The following is a 22,724-nucleotide window of genomic DNA, read 5'->3' as shown; positions in this document are numbered from 1 at the left end:
TGTCATCATAATTATTATTCTCCTCATCATCATGCTGCCACGTTTTTACTCCGAGTTTGGAAGAAGAGAAACGCAGAGTTCAGAGCACCCGGTGTTCAGCGGGGTGTGGGGCACGGGAAGGCACCTCCAGGCTTAGCACCTGCCCCACGATGGAATGGCCTCAGGAAGCAGCCCCAGGGCAGGAAGCCACCCCAGAAGGTTCAGCCCCAGAAAGGTTCAGAGTCACACTCAAGCCTAAACACAACTAGCTTTTGATTAAAGTTTCCAAACTATGGATCGGCACTCTTTTAAAGGCCATACTAATTAATATTTAGCTGTAACATTTTAAGCTTTCCTTTTCTTAATAGAAGACCTAATGGAGTAGAGAAGTGTGCTAATCTAGAACTCTGGTATCTACTTCCAAGGAAGGCCTGGGTGGGCAATGCCTAAATCAGGCCTGACTCAGTGGCAGGATTAGAGGCTTGGCAAATGCACGCTCCAAAAGTAATGCCATGCAGGGCCCAGGAGCTTAGGCACACAGGCTTTGCAAATTCATGCTTCTAAAGTAATACTGTGGCCATATTTCCCCTCTCCCTGCTGCTACTGCTACAAATGTTATCACAACATCTTTCTAAAAATTACCCTTGAGGAAAACTCTTTTCCCTCGAAAACTAAATTAATGTCCAAAGTTACTTTAAAAAAAGTTAGAGAAGTTTATATGGCTGTAGAGAGAAATAATTGTGACTGAGCTCAAACTATATACCAAGCATGGTATTACTCTCTTACGTGCATTATGCAATGTGTTTCAGAATATTTTCTATGGAACATAGCCCAAAATGATGTACAAAAAATGGTCCCTTTGGGAAATTCTAAGGACAATATATCCTACCAATATACTTCTAATATGTTTATATATGAAAGGTTCTTATAAGTCCTGCAGTAAAAGAACTTGTTTACATTTATTTAACTTGGTATACCCCAAAGTGTGGCATATATTCCAATGGGTGATGTGTGAAATGATTTTAGAAAGTGCATAAATGTATGTTTTTTAATTTTAATGGTTACATACATTTATTCTAATATGAATTAGAAAAAAAAATAGGAACATGGATGTAAAGCAGTCCAGGCGGCCCAACGTGCAGTGGGGTGTGTAGCAGGCAGGACTCGGTCCCCAGCACTGGTGGCTGCAACTCTCCAGAGTATGAGCTTCCCGAGCTAAACTCGCACGCTTTCCATGCGGGTGCCTTTGGGGAGCTGTGGTGTGGCTGGCCACACGGGCCAGGAACTTGTCGCTGAGGGAGCTGCCAGGACCTGCGCTGCCTGGGCTTGGAGAGGCCACTGACTCAGACTGGGAGGATGCCTTGGTGGCCCAGGATCTGGGCTGTAGCCAGGAGGTGGCGGCTGAGCTGAGGGCAGCATGCAGCCTTGATGAACCGAAATGCTTTGAGGAAGGCCAGGATCCAAAAGTCATCCAGAGGATACTGACCTGGTGACTTTGGGCACACATCACATGGAAAATGGGCATCAAGAAGTTAGCTCTCGCACCAGCTGCTGTGGAGCTTGGTGTAGAAACTCTATAGCTTCCTCTGCAGATGAAGAACCTGTCATCAGAAACTACAGACTGTTGAAAACAATTGGCAAGGGGAGTTTTGCAAAAGTAAAATTAGTAAGACAAATCCTTACAGGCAATAAAAATAACTGACAAAACTCAATTGAATCCAACAAGTCTACAAAGATTCTTCAAAGAAGTCAGAATAATGAAGAATTCACACCATCTACACACAGTAAAGTCATGCGAAGTCACTGAAACTGGAAAAACACTCTATATGATCATGGAATACGCAAGTAGAGGTGAAAGTCCTTGACTATTTGGTTGAACATGGAAGAATGGAGGAAGAAGCAGCAAGAGCTAAATTTAGACAGATCGTGTCTGCATTCCAGTACTGCCATTAAAAACAGATCGTTCACAGAGACCTCAAGGCTGAAAATCTATTATTAGGTGCTAAAATGAACATCAAAATATCAGATTTTGGTTTAAGCAATGAATTTACTTTTGGCAGTAAACAGGAAACATTTTTTGTGGTACTCCTCCATACTCAGCCCCCGAGTTCTTCCAGAGCAAGAAATAGGATGGGCCTGCTGTTGATGTGTGGAACCTTGGGGTAATACTGTACGTCCTTGTCACCGGCTCACTTCCCTTTGCTGGGCAACACCTGAAGGAACTGGGAGCAAGCATATAGACAGGGAAATACACAATCCCTTTCTACATGTTTACAGACTGTAAAAAACTTCTCAAACATTTCCTGGTACTAAATCCAATTAAATGAGGCACTCTGCAGGAAATCATGAACGACAGATGGCTCAATGCAGGGCATGAGGATGATGAACTTAAACCATTTGTGGAAGCAGAACTAGACATCTCAGGCCAGATACATATAGATATTTTTGGCGAGAATGGGATATTCACAGGAAGAAATTTAAGGATCTCTTAGTAAAATGAAATATGATGAAATTATAGCCACATATGGTTGTTGGGGAGAAAATCTTCAGAACTGGATGCTAGTGAATCCAGTTCAAGCAGCAGTCTTTCACTTGCTAAGCTTAGGTCGAGCAGTGATCTCAACAATGGCAGTGGCCACTCTTCTCAACACGAAGTGCAGAGAAGTGTTTCTTCAAGCCAGAAACAGAGACGTTATAGTGACCGTGGGCGTCAATTGGAGAGGATTGCTGTTGGAGGAAGGGGAATTGCTCCAGCCAGTCCCACGCTTGGGAATTTCCCAGAGAAGAGAAGGACCTCAGTCTCAGCCTTCATTCAGGACTTTCTGCTCCTGCCACTTTTATCCACACGCTGCCCTTCCAAAAAGTAACACAGCATCTGGAGGAATGACATGGCGAAACAGGTGCGTTTGCAGTGAGAGAGCTACAGATGACAGACACTCAGAGATTCAGAATGGCAAAGAAAACAGCACTATTCCTGATCACAGAAGTCCAGTTGCTTCAACACACAGTATTACCAGTGCAATCACCCCGGGTCGAATCCACTTCCCAAGAGGTACTGCCAGTCTTAGCACTTTCCATGGCCAGCCACGGAAGCAGCGAACTGCAACGTGTAACAGCCCTCCTGCCTCTCCCAGCCTTTCCCATGAAGCCAAACTGTTGCCCCAGACTCAAAGCCAAGCCTCCACTAATCTTTTTAGTAAATTAACTTCAAAACTCAGAAGGAGGTAAGTGTCAGGTGATACTAGTTGTTTTGGAGTGAACACTTAGAGAATAAGGAAAAATGTTTTTCCTGTTGTGTGAAGCCAATGCCCAGATATTTTTCATTCTGCCTTCACCTCGTGTTTTTCTGGGCTATATATATCTAACTGTATACGTTAAAACTGTTAAAATAGAAATTATAGGAAAAAAATAAAATAAAATGACATAGCTAGCATATTAAATCTGTGACCACACACGCATTGTTTAGGATTTATTTATTCATTCCACTTTTTTTTTTTTTTTTTTTTAAGAGACAGGATTTCGCTCTGTGGCCCAGGCTCACTGCAGCTTCAAACTCCTGGGCTCAAGTGATCTTCCCACCTCAGCCTCTTGAGTAGTCATTCTACAAATATTTACTGCGGACCTACTATGTCCTAAACAGTGTTCTAGATGCTAGGGATATTGCAGTAAGTAAAATAAAGTCACTGTTCTCACACAGTTATATTTTAGTGAGTATAGACAAAAAGTCAAACAAACAAATAAGCATATAATATGTTCAACAGTAAAAGGTAGAATAAAGAAAAAGAGAGTTGGATAAGGGGATAGAAATGACAGGAGGTGGGAGTGGATACTAGTGTAGATGGTTTGGTCAGGGAAGACCTCTTAGATAGAGTGACATTTGAGCTGAGACCTAAATGAAGTATTTCTGCAGGAAGAAAGTTCTTGACAAAGAGAAGACAAAATGCCAAGTCCCTGAGGTTGGAATGTGCTTGGTACCTGCTGGAACTATTTAAAGTCCCAAGGCTACAAACAAGCCCCTGAAGGATGGTGCTTTTCTAAAAATTAAGATATAATTCACATACCATAATATTCACAAGTGTATACTTTGGTGGTTTTTTTTAGTATATTCACAGTTGTATTTTTTTTAAGTGATGATTTGGTTCTGCTTCTGACCAAGATGGAGTAACAGGGACCAGATTTACCTTCTCACTTGAAACAACCAAAAAACAGACAAAATATGTGAAACAGTGGTTTTCAGGACACCAGACAACAGGCAATGAAGGACACTGATCCTTGAGAGATGGGATACAAAAGAGGTGAGGGTGTCTAAGAACGCCCAGCTGACTTCTTGAGAGAACTTCCAGGCTGCAGGGCAGGGAGGGGAAACCCAGCGACAAAGAAAGTCATTTTATAATCAAAGGGCCAGTCAAGAGGATCTACCAGTCCTAAACATTTATGCACTTAATAAGAGAATGTTAAAATACATACAGCAAAAATAGAACTGAAAGGGAAAATAGACAAATCCATAATTATACTCTGAAATTCAACAGCCCACTCTCAATAATTGACAGAAAAAGTAGCTGGAAAATCAATGAGGATACAGAAGATTTAGATAATACTGGCAACCAACTTGATCTAATTAACATTCATGGAACACTCCACCCAACAGCAGCAGAATACATGTTCTTTTCACATGCACACAAAACATTTACCAAGATAGACCATATTCTGGGCAATAAAACAAGCCTCAATAAATTTTTAAAAATTCAAATAATACACTGTATGTGTTCTGACACAATGGAATTAAAATAGAGATCAAGAAGAGAAAGATCTCAGGAAAATTCCTAAATACTTGGCAACTAAATAATGTATGCTTCTAAATAATCTATGGGTCAAAGGAGTAAATAAAAGGGAAGTTAGAAAGTATTTTGAACTGAATGAAAATGAAAGCACAACATACTAAAATCTGTGGGATGCAGCTAAAGGAGTCGTTGGGGGAATTTATAGCACCAAATGAATATCCTAGGAAAGAAGAAATGTCTCAAATTAGGAAATGACATCAGTTTCCACTTTAAAAAATTAAAACAAGAAGAGAAAATTAAATCCAAAGTAAAAAGACAAAAGGAAATAATAAAGAGTGAAAATCAATGGAACCAAATGAGAAAAATCAATGAACCCAAAAGCCAGTTCTTTGAGAAAGTCAATGTTTTTTTTTCCCTTGCAATTACATATGAATTTTAATTATTTATTTTTATTTCAGCATATTATGGGTGTACAAAATTTAGGTTATGTATATTTCCCATGCCCCCCCACTGAGTCAGAACTTCAAGCGTGTCCATTTCCCAGACAGTGCGCATCGCACTCATTATGTAGGTATACACCCATCCCCTCCCCCCTCCACATCTGCCCGACACCCAATTGGTGTTATTCCAAAATGTGCACCTAGGTGATGATCAGGGAAACCAATTTGCTGGTGAGTACCTGTGGTGCTTATTTTTCCATTCTTGGGATACTTCGCTTAGTAGAATGGGTTCCAACTCTATCCAGGAGAACATAAGAGATTCTATATCACCATTATTTCTTATAACTGAGTAATACTCCATGGCATACATATACCACATTTTACTAATCCACTCATGTATTGATGGGCACTTGCGTTGTTTCCACATCTTTGCAATTGTGAATTGTGCTGCTATAAACATTTGGGTGCAGATGTCTTTTTTATAGAATGACTTTTGTTCTTTTGGGTATATGCCCAATAATGGGATTGCTGGATCAAATGGTAGGTCTACTTGAATCTGTTTAAAGTATCTCCATATTGCTTTCCACAGAGAAAGTCAATAATGTTGACATATCGCTAGCCAGCCTGATCAGGAAAAAAAGAGAAGACACAGGCCAGGCAGAGTGGCTCATGCCTACATCCCCAGCACTTTGGGAGGCGGAGGTGGGAGGATCACTTGAGCCCAGGAGTTGGAGACCAGCCTGAGAAATATAGCAAGACCCTGTCTCTATAAAAAAACAAAACTATTAGCTGGGTGTGGTAGCATGCACCTGTAGTCCTAGCTACTGGGGAGGCTGAGGTGGGAGGATCACTTGAGCCCAAGAGTTTGAGGTTACAGAGAGCTACGATCACACTACTGTGCTCCAACCTGAGCAACAGAGTGAGACCCTGTCTCTAAAAAAAAAGAGAAGACATAAGTTACCAATATCAGGTATGAGAGAAGTGATATCCCTACAGATGCTATAGATATTAAAAAGATAATAGAATATTATGAACAACTTTGTGCCAATAAATTCCATAACTTTGACAAATTAGACAGATTTCTGAAAGATACAAGCTACCAAAGCTCACTGAAAAACTTTAAAAAACCTGAATAGTCCTTTATCTATTAAAGAAATTTAATTTGTAGTTAAAAACCTTCCTATAGACAAAATTCCAAGCCCAAATGGCCTCATTGGTGAATTCTGCTAAACATTTAAGAAATAATATCAATTTAACTCAAACTTTTCCAGAAAATTGAAGGCTTGGGGATACTTTCCAACTCATTCTGTAAGGCTAGTATTACTCTGATACCAAAATCAAATAAAGACATTACAAGAAAACTATAGACCAATATCCCTCAAGAACAAAGATGTAAAAATACTAAACAAACTTTTAGCAAACCAAAGCCAACAATAATACAGTAAAGGATAATACATCATAACCAAGTGTGGTTTATCCCAGGAATACAAATGTTGGTTTAATATTAGAAAAAATTCAATGTAATTTACCATATTAGCAAACTTAAAAAGAAAAACCATATGATTATCTCAGTAGACACACAAAAAAGCATTTGAAAAAATCCAACATCCATTCCTGATGAAAACTCTCAGCAAACTAGGACTAGAAAGGAACTTCCTTGACTTGATAAAGGGCGTCTACAAAAAACCATATGGCTAACATCATACTTAATGCTGAAAGACTGAACGCTTCCCCCTTAAGATCAAGAACAAGACAAGGAAGTCTGTTTCTATTACTTCTTTGCAACAGTGTAGTAGAATGAAATAAGGTCTGTTTCTATTACTTCTCTGCAACAGTGTAGTAGAAGGAAATAAGGTATGAAAAAGAAATAAAAGCCATCCAGATTGGAAAGAAGTAACAACGTCTTTACTCATAGACATGGTTGTTTATGCAGAAAAATCCAGTGGAATCTACAAAAAAGCCCCTAGAACTAATATGTGAGTTTATCACAGTTGCAGGTTACAAGGTTAATATACAAAAATCTATCATATTTATCTATACTAGCAACAAACAATTAAAAATGGAAATTAAAAACAAAAAGGGGGCTGGGTGCAGTGGCTCACGTCTGTAATCCTAGCACTCTGGGAAGCTGAGGCAGGAGGATTGCTTGAGCTCGGGAGTTCAAGACCAGCCTGAGCAAGAGCAAGACCCCATTTCTACTAAAAACAGAAAAAATTAGCCAGGCATGGTGGGACGTGCCTATAATCCCAGCTACTAGGGAGGCTGAGGCAGGAGGAACGCTTGAGCCCAGGAGTTTGAGGCTGTGGTGAGCTATGATGACACCACCGCATTCTAGCTGGGGCCACAGAGTGAGACTCTGTCTCAAAAAAAAAAAAAAAAAAAAAAGAAAGAAAAGAATAGTTTACACTAGCATTGACACAGATGTAGGGTATAAATCTGATAAAATATGTAAAAGCCTATGTCTAAAGCCACCAAAATATTGATGAGAGAAATTAAAGACTTAAATAAATGGGAAGAGACACTGTGTTGACAGAAAGGAAGGATCAACATTGTTAAAATGTCAGTTCTCCTCAAATTGATCTACAGATTCAACATAATCCCAATCAAAACCTATAATTTTAGGTTTTAAAATTCATACAGACATACCCAGGACCTGCACAAGTCAAAACAACTTTGAAAAGGAGCAAAGTTGGACATTTAATACTACCTGATCTCAAGATTTGTTATATAGCTACAGTATCAAGACAGTATGGTACTGGTGTTAAGAGACAAATAGGTCAAAGAAACAGAATATATGGACAACTAATTTTCACCAAAGGTACAAAGGTAATTCAGTGGGGAAAAGATAATTTTTTCAACAAATAGTCTTAGAATAACTACATATTCATACACAGAAAAATGAACTTAGATTCATATTCACACCATATATGAAATTAACTCAGGGTAAATCATAAGCCTAAAGGTAAAACCATTAAACTTTTAGCAGAAAACATAGGAAAAACCCTTTGTGACCCTGGGTTAGGCAAAGATTACTTACATACAACATCAAAAGCACAATACATGAGAGAACAAACTAACAAACTGGGCTTCATCAAAATTAAAAACTCTGATCTTAGAAAAAAACTGTTAAGAGAATGAAAAACAAGCCAAGGACTGCGAGAAAATATCTACAAATCACATATCTGATAGAGGACTTGTATCGTGGTGGTTTTCAAAGCTCCCCTCCTACGCAGACATGCTATGATTAATGGATCTTTGTTTAAGAGGGAGACTCAGGCAATACAAAGCAATAATCAGTAAGCATCCAGAACAGTGGTTCTCTAACCTCAGTGTGGCCTAGAGGCTGTGTTAAGACACAGGTTGTTAGGCCCCACCCTCAGAATTTCTGAGTCAGTAGAGGCCTGAGAATTGCAATTTCTATAATAATAAGTTCCCTGGTGCTGCTGCTGCTGTGGGCCTGACTACCACCCTTAGAACCACGAATCTAGACTAATTCACACTAAACTAGAAATATAATGTCAGATGCAAGATTTTTCCCTCCAAAGGACAATTACCAAATAAACTATGTTCGTTAAGAAATAATGTGTTTTTCCCTTTTTTATTGGCTAGAGACATCCGTAACTGTTAATCAGAGATTCTGATCAGCAAAAAATAACAAACATGACATCACTGAGTTGGCATGATTCTAGCCTCGCCTCTTTGTTGAATGCACATTTGGGTTTCCACAAAGCTTTTCAAGTCCTCTAAGCCTAAGGCCTTCCCTGTTCAGAATTCACCCTGGAAACTATGCACGGCCTTAGACTAACCATCCCATAATAGCAACATGAAGGGAACGGTCTTGCCACACTGAAGCCTGACCCTCCCACCTCACGTCTCCCCCATGCAGGGCTGCCACCCAGGTCTCACCGTCCAGGATAGCCCACTGATTGTCAATTTCTGTATGTTTCAGGTAGGAGTCCTCAATGGTGGGGTCGTAGTCAGGCACAAAGATCTTCTGGAAAAACTGGATGGTGAGGGCACTCTTGCCCACACCCCCATCCCCCACCACCACCAGCTTGTATGTGGGGAGGTTGTCACTGGGGACAGCGCTGGTTGCCATGTTTCTCGTAGATCAGACCTGGGGAGGCAAGACATGTGGAATGAGGCAGGGGCCTTTTTTCTTTCTCACCTAGGGGAAAGGATTCATGTGTTTTCCTCCCTTCTTATAAAGTAATAAATATTCCCAATTATAGAAAGGCTTAAAATTGAAAAAAATGATGCAAAAGAAAACAAAAGTAGTACCTACCCCTGGTCCCACCGCCCAGGACAATCACTGTTAAAATGAGTCATTCAACCATCATTTATTAAACACCAACCATGTGCCAGGCCTGATCTTGGGGATTCAGTACCACTAGTCTTGTTTAACAAGTACAGCCAAAAGCTATGTCAAAGAAGCTTTTCAACCAATAAGTTTCTGCCCTGGACCTGCACAGGTAAACATGAGGGTATTGGTCTGAGCAGGGATGGCGTGAAGGTTCACCTTTCAAATAATCTCTTATCAGTTGGGATGCTATGCTGAGAAGGATGTAAGGCCACGTCTAAGCGAACAGAGAAAGGGGGCCATGATAGCTTGGCACACCTGAGCCCAGGGACTCCATGGCCCCTTCCCACTCTCGGAATTCTGTGATCTTGCCTCCTTTCCCTCTGTCTCCTTGCCCTTTATCATGTACAAAGTCATGCTGGAATCTTAGGGCATCTGGTTAATCCCATTTTAGTAGGGGAGGAGCAGGCAGAAGTTTTGTTTTGATGATGTTGAGTCTAGCTAAGGCAGTGGTTTCCAACAGGGGTTTTGCCGCCCAGGGATATTTGCAATGTCTGAAGATCTTTCTAGTTGTCAGAACTGAGTGGGTGCTACTGACATCTAGTCAGCAGAGGCCAGGGACCCTACAATGCACAGGGCAGTCAGTCCCCCCCAACAAAGAATTATTCTTCCTAAAGTGTCAATAGCGCCAAGGTTGAGGAACCCTGAGCTAAAGTGACTAGGAGACAGCTGGAAATGTGGGATGGACCAGGATTCTAAAGAATAATTGGGCCTTAACAGATAAGGACTGATTGTGAAGAGGTGAGAGCAGAGAAGTGAAGAGTAACCTTTGGAAACGGTGTCACAAAGGGACAAGGAGAAGAAGCAAGCAGGGAGCATGGAAGGAGCACTCAGAAACAGGAGGGAAACCAGGATCTGTCAATAATAGAGGCCAGCAGTTTCCAGAAGGAGATGGACATCACTAAATGTTAAACACTAGTAGGGGGTGGGAAGTCACCTAAAGAACAACTTGGGGGCTGTTGCCAGGAACCCAACCTGCTAGCCGAGGACCCTGCCAAGGAAAAGCACTACTACCTCCTGGTGGGGCATTCCCGGGTAGCAGAAAAACTGACCATGAACGGAGGGAGGAAAAGCTTGATCCTACTCTTGTGTAGAGAAGAAAAGATCCTCGTGCAAGTCGGGAGGGGGAAAGGCATGGTGCACGTGTGACAGGGAAGCCTATGGTCTCCTAGAGGGCAGGAGGCAGTGTGGCCAGGAGGACAAGGAACTGAGCGCCCCGCATGCTCTGCCAATGCTTGGGAAGGCCACTGTCCTCTCGGAGCCATAGTTTTCTTATCTATCAAAGGATTAGATGATGTTATTTTAGTTATTTTCAGTTCTCAAAGTCTTCAATCCTAGATTTTGACAGAAAGGATTTTAGGCACAAATGTGGGTTACGTGGCCACACTGATTTGCATGGGGTTACAGGCAAGAGTCATTGCAGAATTCTTTGCAATTGCTGAAGCCTGATGTTGACATTTAGGACTTCCCCAAAGTGTGGGGGAAGTACAAGCTTTTATACACTGTGATTAGAGTGTAAAGCTGCCTGGGCTGGGCTGAGAATACACTTGCATAAATATTTAAAGTTGAAAATGGACATACCCTCTCCTGCAGCTCTACCACATGTGAGAATTTATTCTAAGGAGATAATCAGAGAAGTGTACAAAGATGTTAAGAATGGGGAGAAATGGAAATAACTTAAATGTTGGGGGAAAACAGTTAAAGAAAACGTTTATCCACATTAATAGATTATGCAGTCATTTAAAAGGATGATATTCACTAACCTAGAAAAAGTTTATATTATGTATAAACAAACAAACAGACAAAAAACCAAGCTGGTCAAGCACAGTGGCTCACGCCTGTAATCCCAGCACTTTGGGAGGACAAGGCAGGAGGATTGCTTGAGGCCAGGAGTTCGAGACCAACTTGGGCAAAAAGCGAGACTTTGTCTCCACAAAAAAATACAAAAATTAGCTGAGTGTGGTGGCGCACGCCTGTGATCCTAGCTGCTCCAGCGGCTAAAGCAGCGGCTAAACCCCTGGAGTTAGAGGTTTGCACCACTGCACTCCAGCCTGGGCAACAGATCAAGACCCTGTCTCTGGAAAAAAAAAAAAACAAAACAGGCTGCAAAACAGCCAGTAAATATGATCACACTTACATGGAGGAACCAATCTATGAATCTAGTTATCTAGGTGTGGATTCAGGCACCAAGAGGTTTAGCAGGTGGTTGTCTCTTGAGGCAGATTTCAGGGCATTTTCATTTTCTCAATGTTTCAATTTTCTACAATAAGCATGTGTTATATATGTATACTGGAAATTTTACTAATGTTAAAATGTTCCCAACAAATTAACATGTTCAAGTTGCCTGAAAAAGTTTGATTCCCCCTCATTCGAGTGGAGATTTAAGCTCCTCTGGGGCAGGATATGCTCAGGTGCTAGCTGCAGCCTCCGAATCTGGTTCCGGCATCTCCAGACAAGCTGGGGCTTCCATTAACCGAGCTCTGCCACAGCCAAACCCATGACAGTGGTGGCAGTCCAGAGGGGCTGGAGGCAGCTGGAGGGCCAGCTCCCTCTCTCCTCTGCCTCTCAGGGCCTCAGAGTGTGGGGTGAGCCCCTCATCAACCACTGTCCTAGCCTGGGGTGGACCAGGGGCAAAACATGTTTGCTGGTAAGAGAGGCTGTTTTTAAAGTTTCCATTCTTTGCTGGTAGCGACATGAACAAAAATACTAAGTGAGTGGGAAGATACTGGGAAGGAAAACTGTTTCTCTTGATTTTCTTCTCAAAAAGAAAACAAGAAATACACTAAGAGGTATGATGGAGGACATGAATTGAACCTTTGAGTCTGCGCTCAGACCACCCACAGCAGAATCACCTGGGGACTTGTTTAAAAATGCCCTCTGCTTGCCAAGGCAGGTGGCAGGAAATGGCCAATTGAGGGCCCCTCCTTTTCACAGCATCCTGCACGCAGAGATTGAACCCATGGAAAGCACAGGGAGCCAAGTTGGGGTTCCCTTCCCATTTGGGGTTTCCTTCTAATTTGGACTCAATGGAACAGGGTTAGACTACATGGTTAACACAGACATTGGAATGGGTCCCTTGTGGTGAAAAACCTTTCAGTGCTGCTCACAGCTGAGCCAGGTTCCAGGCTCCCGCACTGCACGTTCAGGCCCTGTCGCAAGCTGCCGTCGCTGACCTCTCCAGCTGTGCCCGCTGCAGCCCCTCACGCTCTACTCTCACCCCCAACCAGCTGTGTTCTCCCAGCGTTCCCTGTGGTCACACTGCATCCTCTGCACACACCCAGGACCCCTGGGAGAGCGCACACCTCTTTGTGGGTCAGGATGAGGCCCTGGGGTCGCCTCCCAAGGGAGGCACTGCCTCCATCTGTGCTTTGAGCCCTGAGGTTCCTGGTACAGGGGCCGCCATCATGCCTGGAATCTTCCACATCTGGAGTCTTGTGTTTACTGTGCACACAAGGTCAGGGACTGCATCTTGTTCCTCTCTGTACCCCCAGATCCTGGCACAGCACTGGCACAGAGCAGACACTTGCTGAATGGACCAGACGTTGCTCAACACTGGTGTTTCTGAACAATGGTCAGACAAACTACTAGCCACAGAGCTGGCCTCACCACGCACACGGCTAAGGACAACTCTCAGCCAGGGATTGGGGCTATCTCCCTCCCTCTACCCAGAGGCCAAACCAATTTGACCAGTCAGGACCCTCTGGAAGCAAATGTGAGCCCAGGAAGAAAGACGGGGTTGCCAGGGCAGGAGACTGAGTCCAGGGAACCTTCCAATTCATAAAGGCTCTAGGCTATATCTTCTTCTGATAGTCATGTTTTTCTACCCCAAACCTCCTGACCAAATAATGTCTTTGTAAATGGGGAGGTTAGCACGTAGTCTCATGTGGTAGAAAGAAAGACTTTTACAAAAACCACTCACAGGCTATGATGAAAGTTGGTTGGTGGTTAAGGAGCAAACTGCTTACACTCACAACACCCCCTGCTCTCCAGCCTTCCCAACTAAAAGGCACTTTAGAGCTCATTCTAGGACGCTGGTTCTTCACTTTTGGAGATCATGAATTGGACCCCCTGAGATGGGAGGGTGGCATAAGGCAGACCTGGGGTTCTCCTTAAAGTTTCCCACTCTTTCTCTGTGCTGGATACTCTCTTACAGACCAGTTGAGTGACCGTGGGCAAGTTACCTCTCATGGCCTCAGGATCTTACTTGTAAAATGGGCTTGGTTAGAGAATCGTACTTTGCAGTACTGCTACAAGTGTGAAACAAAAATGTATGAGATATGCCCAGCTCAGAGAAGGCGCCCAAACGTTCACTCTCTCGCCTTGTTTACTGTGTTCCCAGAAGACAGAGCACGCTCACACACACTCACTCCTGGTGCTGCTGCTCTGAGGCTCAGATTCCCAGTCTCCTCCTCCCCCATGAGAAACTGTGCTGCCATCTCAGCGCCATCAAGCCAGATGCAGGAGGCCTGTGTGGGAATGTCACCCATCATTTGGAGCACTGTTTCCATGGGAAATGGCTCTGAGGTTCCAGACAGCCCCCTCCATGCAGAAACCAACTTTTGGAACAGCAGCCACTTGGCAGTGGAGGCGGCAGAGCTGGTTCCCATGGCAACCACTGCTCTCAGGGCCCCGCCCAGTCTACATGCTGCATGGCAACCCAAACCATTGCTCATACTGGAAACTTCTTCCTAAAAGGCAATAATGCTCCCACAACAATTTTAATAACATGTATATGAAAACCTTAGGCATCTTTAAACTGAGACGTAAGCTTTTTAGGTTGTTGTCTGTCTTTTGCTCCCTTTTTCTCCCACAGTTAGCAGCACCATCTTGCATGGTTTGAAGTTGTTTCCTGAATGCTAGATTCACCCCCTAAACAGATGGTAAGCTCCACGAGGACAAGAGCCACCTCCTCTCATCCCCGTGCCTCTCACATGGCCAGACAGGGCCCAACACTTGGGAGGCTCAGAGTCTGCTCATTGACTGACCACTTGTTACTGTCCCAAGGCAGCCTTCCACCTGCGGAGCCCTCCCTCATGCCAAGAAGCAGGGGGTGATGCCCATCCTTCTGATGGGGCTGGCTCACAACCCTAGAAGTGGGTGGCTGGGTGGACTGATGACCCCAGTATAACCTTTTCAAAGTTTGGTAGGTGGCTCCAAGACCTCCTGGGAACAGTCTTGTGCAAAGCCCCAGTGGTTCTCAGTGGGGCAACCTAGGGCATCAGCGACAGCCTCACCTCTGCAGCCAGGCAGCCCCTGAGTTCCACTCATGCCTCTGCTATGGACTCCCTGCGTGACCTGGGGTAGGTTTCTTAACTTCCTGGTACCTCAGTTTCCCCATTTATAAAACAGGAGAACAAAGCCCCCAAGAATGTGTAAGGCCCCAGTGAAAAAAACCTGGAGGGTCCCTCAGCAAGGGCGTATTTGCATTGACATACAAACCTGGTGGGCTTCAGTGATTTAGACCATTTCCCTGCCCCAGCCCAAGCTAAGTGCACCCACAGCACATGGGACTGTGAGAGAACCCTGTGCAGTGATAAATAGGAATGCCTAGGACAGCAGTGGGCCCCAGCAGCCCCCCAAAATAGCAGTGCCCAGTGGTTATTATCCCTCACAAAATGTGCCCTCTTCTCCCCAAGTTCCCGGTTCTAGGGCTTCTACAGAGGCTGTTTTCAAAAACAATAGCCCCCAAAGATAGCGTCCATTGTTCTAAGTAAGCTACACATGAAAAAAAATGGCTTTGGCTACTGACATTGTCAGAGGGTCCACGGGCTCCCTGACCTCTCCATGCACCCCCCTTCCTACTCCCCATCCAGCACCACTTCCAAAGCAGTGTCATATGTCCTGGCCAGAAAAAAATGGTGACCAGGAGGAGTGGCACAGCAGTAACAACCCCACTATTTAGTGGACATCTGCTGTGAATTGGTCAGATGCCAAAGGTCATGCTTAGAACTGACATGCCACACTGCCTCCAATTCTTCTGTCAATTAGTTTTACAGCATCACATGGCTTTTCTTTAACTGTCATCGTGATTCATTACCCTATAGGGCACTCTTCATCCTTGTTGCTGCTTCTCCTGGCCCCGACCATAGGACCACAGATTCGCAGAGGCTGGGGCGGTAGCCAACCCAGAGACCCTCCCAACGATGCCGCCAACTTTATTGAAGGTTTGGCATTCATTGTTTTTTGCTTTTCTAATTCTATACTAATTATTTTAAAGATTTTCCCCTTACTCCATTAATTGAATTACAAGTTTTTTAGGTAAATAAGGCTGGAAGAGGAGGACACATTCATTATTAATGGAGCTCTTGGGAGAGTGAATGGACTTTCATTCACATTGAGCTGAATCAGTCCTGGGAAGCCATCTCATCTTTATGATGTCTGGGTGTGCCCAAGGCAGGGGGATGAGGACACACAGCGGGGAGTGACCCAACCCATGTGGAGGAAATAGCTCTGCATTCCAGGAGCTGCCCTTCCCTTCTGCACAATTCCCAGAAATGGGCAGCTTCCCCAGAGCTGGTGACCTGCCGGCTGTGCATAAACAGTGTGTGACCCCACCAGGGGTCTAGGCCACTTGGCATCCCTTAAGGCTTCATTTTCCCCTCCCCAAGACTTTGCTCCAGCCCTTTGTTTCATACCTTTGCTCATCCAAGCCCAGCACTGTCACTGGGCCACTCAGCTTCTCTGGGAAGCCACCACTGCTTCTAGCTTACTCCAATATTAAGACTTAACCACCCACCTGACCATGTACGTGACTTCATGCTGTCCAGACGGCAAGTACGTGGAGTGGGTGCTGCTCCTCCCATTCCCGAGCCATGGCAGACATCACTGTTCAACACGGTCCTCTTCCTTGCTCAATCTCAGTAATAGAATCCTTTTCAACACAGCACTGATCCAGAGAGAAAACTCGTTTGCCATCCCAGATCTAACACTCCACCCTTCTGGTTCCCTCCAAAATATCCCACTTAGTGGCCATCCTTTTCCATGGGAAGGGCTCAGGACCTTTATGGATAGCCTGCTTGGTTATCTCTGGAGAACTCTACTACCCAAGTCTTCTGTTAATCTATCAGCCCTGCTTTTCTACCAATCCAAACTCCTCTGCCAGGATCCCACCTGCACTGCTTGCAGCAGGGCAGAAATGATCAGACAGGAGTCCAGAGATCCAGGCAAAGGCCACGGCTGAAGTAAGCCAGGGGAGGGACACATGCACTTGGGCTTTCCCATGGCCCCCAAGTACCACATGCTTCCTTATATTGCAACTGTCGACACCTGCGTCTTTCTTACTAGCATGGGAGCACCTCCCGGATAAGGGCCTGGGGCTTAGCTATACGAGTCCCAGAGTATGAGTGCAGAAACCTTCTGTGATAATTACAATAGTGATCATATTAGGTTAGAAACAGCAGGAACATTAAATGTAAGCAATGTGCCAGATGCTGTTGGAAGATTTTACCAAATTAACTTATTTAATTCTCACAAGAACCCTATGAGGTAAGAACTTTGATTATCCCCATTTTACAGATGAAGAAACTGAGACACAGAGAAGTATTAATAAAATAACTTTTCTAAGGTCTCCCAGCCAGAAAGTGGCAGTGCCAGGATCTGAAACCAAGCAGTGTGGTTCCAGAGCCACGCCAGCCTGTCGTGCTGGGCATCCTCTCGAGACTGTGGTGCTGGTGGGCACCTGTGTGTGGAGTCAGGCCAGGGCAGACGCTGCAGATCCAGGGGTGCTGGGAAGAGGTCAGCAGTGAGCGGGGGGTGGGGGGGGGGGTGGCGCCAGAGTCCAGGAGCCCCCAAGGCCAGATCACTGCCCCTGTGGGAGGAGCAGCTCGGCAGGGCAGGATGTTGGAGGCACCCAGGGCAAATACTAGTCATTGGGAACAGACACCCCCTGCCCCTGCCACCCCAGATCCTGACTGGGTCAGACTGCTGAACAGGACATAGATCTGGTACTGGCAGGTGGCCCGCTGCACTGAAGACCAGGGAAGAAGCTGGGGGCATCAGGCAGCTCTGAAACCCTTATTTTCTATCCCCTCTGTTTGGGAGCCTCTTCCCAGGTCCCTGCCCCAGCCCCAGCCCATCTCCTTGTGTTCCTGCACACTAGCCGCTCCCCGCCCAGCCCAGGGCTGGCCCCTCATTTGGAACCCCTTGCCAAGGAGCTTGAGCCATGCAGACAGCCTGCAACCTTAGGCAAGTCATTTACCTTCTGTGCCTCAGTGGCGACAGTGGCAGCATTTGCCCCATGGTGGCTGTGAAAGGCTACACGTATCTGCTTGGCCTCATATCTGCCACAGAGTGACTGCTCAATAAACACCAAGCTGTTACCATCAACGTCCTTCTTTGAAATCCATCCCAAGTCCTGCCCCCTACAGGAAGTCTCCTGGCTTCTCCAAAGCCCTTCTTGAGCTCCTTGAGCTCCCTGCAAACCGGCCAGTTGCACAGGAGACAGCTCAACACGATTCAGCCCCCACCACTCCCACCTGGAAGGCTCTCACACGATGTGCGTCTGATCTCAGCTGCCTGACTTCACCTTGGAGGGCAGCACCTGTGTCCCAGCCTGCTGCGAATCCCTACAGCAATGCCCTAGGACAGCAAGCCCCCAAATGCCTGCTGGCTGCATGACAGATGAGAGGCAAGCTCCCCAAAGACAGTTCCTCAAACATTCTCTTTTGCATCTTCCCAAGTATTCAGGAGATGCTTGTTTACTAAATAGAATGCAGAAGACTCCAAACTGCTAGCAAACTCAGCGTTGAAATTTCTCCCTCTGGTCCTTAAAGCCACAAGTGTTCTCCATCATAAAACCTAGCCCCTCTCTGGGTGCCCTGTGGTTTTGGGGGTATATCCTTGAAAAGAAAAAAACTAAGAGGCCACATGACATGAGAAAGGGCCCAGTTCTACCTGACTCTAGAGAAAAACCATCTAGGAGCAGTAAACTGGGTGAGGAACCGGTGCTGGCCACCCTCCCCAAGACACGCACATGCTCAGGCTGTGCGGGACCTACACATCCAGTCACCGCTCCCAGAGCTCCTCCTGTGTGCCTGGTCCCGGGAACAGGGATACCAAGGCAAATGAGCCCAGCCCAGCCCCAGTCCTGGGCCTCATTATGTGTAGGGTGGCGGTGGAGGGGAGGCAGACACAGGGCTATGGTACACAGGGGTAAGGAATGTGGGAGCACAGGAGTGGGGGGCATGGCACCCAGCCTAGTAGAGTTAATGCCAGAATGGAGTCTTGAAGGCCAAGTAGATATTAGCCAGGCAAATAATAAGGACAGGTGTGTCCAAGGTAAAGAATAGAAGCTGCAAAGGTATAAAGCATGGAGGCATGAAACACCAAGGAGGAACGGGGGTACCGCGAGCAACATGACGCGGCTGGAGTGTGAAATGTGTATGTGCGTACAGTGGTCGGGGTGGGTGGTAACAGTGGTGGGGATGAGGTTGCTGTCAGCTCCCTGAGAACTAGGGATCTTCATCTTTGCGTCCCTACACTAGGCACAGTGCCTGGCACACAGTGGCTGCTTAATAAGCATTGAATGGTGACAAAGCAAGTGCCCAAGGCTGCAGGGCTGCGCAGGGGAGGGTGCGATGGGCCTCACATGCAGTGGGGGCCCTCACACCCTAATCTACCCCACCCCAAGCACACATGGGAGCGCAACGTAGCCTTGCTGGATGGCTGCGCGATCAAGCAGGATCCCCACTACTCTTTTTCATGACCACACTGAGGTTAACCGGCAGGAAAAGCCCAGAGGAGACAGGATAGATGCACAGTGCAAACTCCAGAAGCTCAGAGGGGAGGGGATTGGGAAGGGGTACAGGGCTGGGAGGGACAGGAGACCCAGGGGAGGGCCAGCTGGGCCACAAAGGCCAGAGGCCGGAACCTCTGGGGAGGGTTGTCATCCCCATTTTAACAGTGGGCAGACAGAGGCAGAGATGTTAAGGCGTTTGCCCAAGAGCACAGGTTAGTAAAGGGAAAGTCTGGGATTGGCACTGAGACCTGGCAAGCGGCAAAACTGAAACTGCCCCACTCACCACCCAGAGAGTCCACCAAGCCACGGGTCTGAGTGGCTCTCAGAACTGAGGCGGTAACAAGGGCCTCAGTGTCTAAGGGGCCACACAGCCTCCCCAGCTCACCTGGCCCCCTGGCCTCTGGGGTCCCACCCCAGCCCCTACCAACGACAAGGGTGGGAGGAACGTAATCTAGGGGTGAGGGGGAGGTTGTGGGCTCTGTGAGGGCACAGCTGCCACCAGGCTCCAGGTTTCCTTGAGTGGCAGCTGAGGGAAGAGAGGAAGTGGCTTTATTTTTAAATCCTTGTTCTCAGTCCCTGGGGGTCTATTAATATTGTCCTTGTGCTGGGGCAGTCTCACCTGCAGCTTTCCATAGGAATCTGCACACAATTGTGAAGGTCATGCTGGGGCCCCCGCCACGGGGAGGGGAGCTCCCCACACTGAGGGCCCTCACCTCCCCCAGCCTGGCAGGCTGCTGTCCTACCCGCTCCCCACTCTCACTCTGCTGAGCCCTCTGCTTGCACCAGCCCCTCACTGCTCCTTCCGGGCTGCTCAGGCCCAACCCTGCACGAACTGGACTCAGCCAGCGCCTGCCCCCACCAGCCAGGCCCCTTTCCCACCTTTCTGCCCTGAACTCTTACTCTTTCTCGCCCAGGAGCTCAAACATCCATTTACCTCAAATCTGCCTTTGTGGCTTGCCCACCTCTGTGGTTCGCCTGGGGCCCCCTCCACCAGCGCCATTCCCCCCCCCCAGTGTGATAGCTCCTCAGCTCACCCCCGAGCACATCGTCCTCCTGAAAAACTGCCCATGGGTGCCTGAAGCTCTCCCCCCCCACCACGGCATTCCAGGCCCTCCCTGAGCCACGCCAACACCCCTTACCCTCCCACAGCCCGAGCTCCGCTGGTGCCTAGTCCCCCATCCTTGAGGACTGGGATGGTGCCCTGGCTGGGTGCCTGGCGCCCATGGGCACAGTCTGCCCCTGAGTGTTCTCTGCCCGAACTGCTTCTCACCTGTTCTCTGCCTGTGAGAACAGCCCCTCTTCTAAGGAGCAGCCTGCCTGTTTTCCCCAGGAAGCCTTTCTTCAATAAACCCAGCCTCCGGAAGTGATTCCTTCCCCTGGGCCCTCTTCCACCTCCTGAGGCCTCCTTCCACGGGGCCACCTTGCTTCCATCTATGGAATGCCAGCCAGATGGCAGGCGGCAGCCTGAGTGCTTTGCAGCCATTACTGCATTTGAAGACTCAAGACATCTTACCGGGAGGCATTGTTTAGGTCCTTTGGGAACCACGCAGGTCGTCAAGAGGTTCTGTGGTTTGTCCAAGGCCATGCATCTCCATCTGCAAGTTTGACCACAGAGCTTGGTGTGTCCCTCTCCATCTCCCCGCAAATCTAGGAGCTGGGTGTTGCTTTACTGTCATATTCCCCTGCTAGAGTGGATGGTGGCTGAGGGCCAGGCCTCACCTTCTTCACCTCTGGGCACCCTAGAGCGGACACAACTTTCTGCACAGAGATGCCCCAGGTGCCTGCTGTCTGCATTTCTACAATGCAGGGACGACACTAGGAGCTGGCTAGGAGCCGGCTTGCGTGGATGGAGTGGGCACTCTGTTGGGGCCACACAGGGCCTACAGGAGTGGGGTGGCAGCCCTCATAAGGGAGACACCATGGAAGGAGTCCCACTGGACACACATGGGCACCAGCCCTGCAGGAGAAGCAGTGACAAGGAGGAGTCCTTCCTTGCTGCCCGCACTCCCAGAGCACTGAGCCCCCCACTAGCGCCCAGAGCCCCAGATCCGTGACCAGCCCTGCCTTCTGGGCTGGGGGCGCCACACCCAGCCCCCGCATGGCTACAGGGCAAACTCCTCTCACACTGCCTTTCTCGAAGGTGGGTTTGTGTGGAGCTAAACAGAACACAACTCCACCGGTTGTGCCCTAGGCTGCCCCAGCCCAGAGCTGCCCACCTCACGGAATTCACAGCCTTCCACCTGCCCCCTGCGGTAAGTGGCCCAGGAAGAGGGCAGGGGTGGCGACAGAGAGGAAGGGAAGGCAATCAGCAGCCTTCCTGCGAGATGGATGCTTCTTGCGAGGCGTAGTCTTCCTCTAGTAGCACAAAGAGGGACTCAAGAACAAAATGCACATCCCAGACTCACACGCTGGCAGAGGCCAGGTGGACAAATGAGAGCAGGGGGCCTCCAGGCAACAGGGAGCAGCGGGGCCTGTGGCAAACGGGAGGCCACTGTGACCCTGCACCAGCTGGCCGCTGCGCCATGAGAAGGTATCAACTGGGTTGCCAGCTAGTCTAAATTTTCAAATAGCAGCCAGAAGTCTGAGTTTTTAAGTGAAAACTCCTGATTTTTAAATACTGGCCACCAATTTAAAAGTTTCACACATTGTATAAGCCAAACAAATTAGGCCTCTAGCCCTGTCCCTGGCCTTCTTGAGCACACACACATCCGAGAGGTGTGGCCGCCCCATGGCAGAGCTGAGGGGGCTTTGGCCGCAGGAGGTGCTAGCGGAAGGGACACTGAGGAGGGCAGCAGCAGGGCTTACCCAGCCTGCGGGAGCCGGCAGCGCAGCACTCTTGAGGGGAAGGCACACAGCCCACCCCGGGAGTGTAGCAGAGCCCAGGAGGTGGAGGGCAAAGAGGCACACTCAGAAAGAACTGTTGCTTTGATTTGTTTTCGTCATTTATGTTCAAGATGTTAAACACCATTGATGAAGAATGTGAAAATTTTGATGCTTGTCCAAAAATAGGAAAGAAACAGGGTTTAGGCTCTTCCCTAAGGTGAAGAGAGGTGATCTAATCACTACTGTTAAAGAGTAACCAGGCTGCAGAGAGACAGACTGGAGTCAAATAAAAGGGAAACTTCCTGAAAACGAGGCGGGCATGGCAATGAGCGTGGGACTTTCCTCTGCGAAAGCCCGTGAAGTGGACGCTGGAGGGAGGACGGGCCACCTGGCTCTGGAGTGGCGAACAGGGCTGGAGGCAGGGTGGGATGACTTCTCAGGGACCCTTCCAAATCCAGGATTTTAAGCCCACTGAGCTGCAAAGGCAGGAGGCCACTCTTTACATCTCTTTCCCCAGGCCCTAAATGGCCGCTGCGTTCTTCCTGCCCGCCTAATGAGCCTGGCCAGGCCAGGCCGCTGCCGTTGCCAGAGCAGCAGCAAAGGCA

At 47.3% G+C, this 22,724-nt stretch overlaps 1 protein-coding gene and 1 pseudogene across 8 annotated transcripts in view; one reads left to right on the top strand and one right to left on the bottom strand.

Annotated features, from left to right (window-relative positions):
- MRAS (muscle RAS oncogene homolog) overlaps positions 1-22,724 on the bottom strand; it is a 56,691-nt gene that overhangs the window by 23,468 nt on the left and 10,499 nt on the right. For 5 of the 8 annotated variants that reach the window (XM_045539169.1, XM_045539181.1, XM_045539186.1 and 2 more), the window contains exon 2: positions 9,107-9,317. In XM_045539169.1, the coding sequence (XP_045395125.1) occupies positions 9,107-9,299 (193 nt within the window). In that variant the 5' untranslated portion in view covers positions 9,300-9,317. Of the gene's footprint in view, positions 1-9,106; positions 9,318-16,296; positions 16,447-20,809; positions 20,892-22,724 lie in introns of all 8 variants that reach the window. The other 3 variants (XM_045539175.1, XM_045539177.1, XM_045539174.1) reach the window with 2 other exon arrangements.
- LOC123643189 lies at positions 1,490-2,846 on the top strand (annotated as a pseudogene).

The sequence above is a fragment of the Lemur catta genome, chromosome 1, assembly GCF_020740605.2.
Source record: "Lemur catta isolate mLemCat1 chromosome 1, mLemCat1.pri, whole genome shotgun sequence".
In the NCBI taxonomy this organism is placed as follows: Eukaryota; Metazoa; Chordata; class Mammalia; order Primates; family Lemuridae; genus Lemur; species Lemur catta.
Note: the sequence above shows the minus strand (reverse complement) of the source record. Positions and strands in the feature narration are given on the sequence as shown.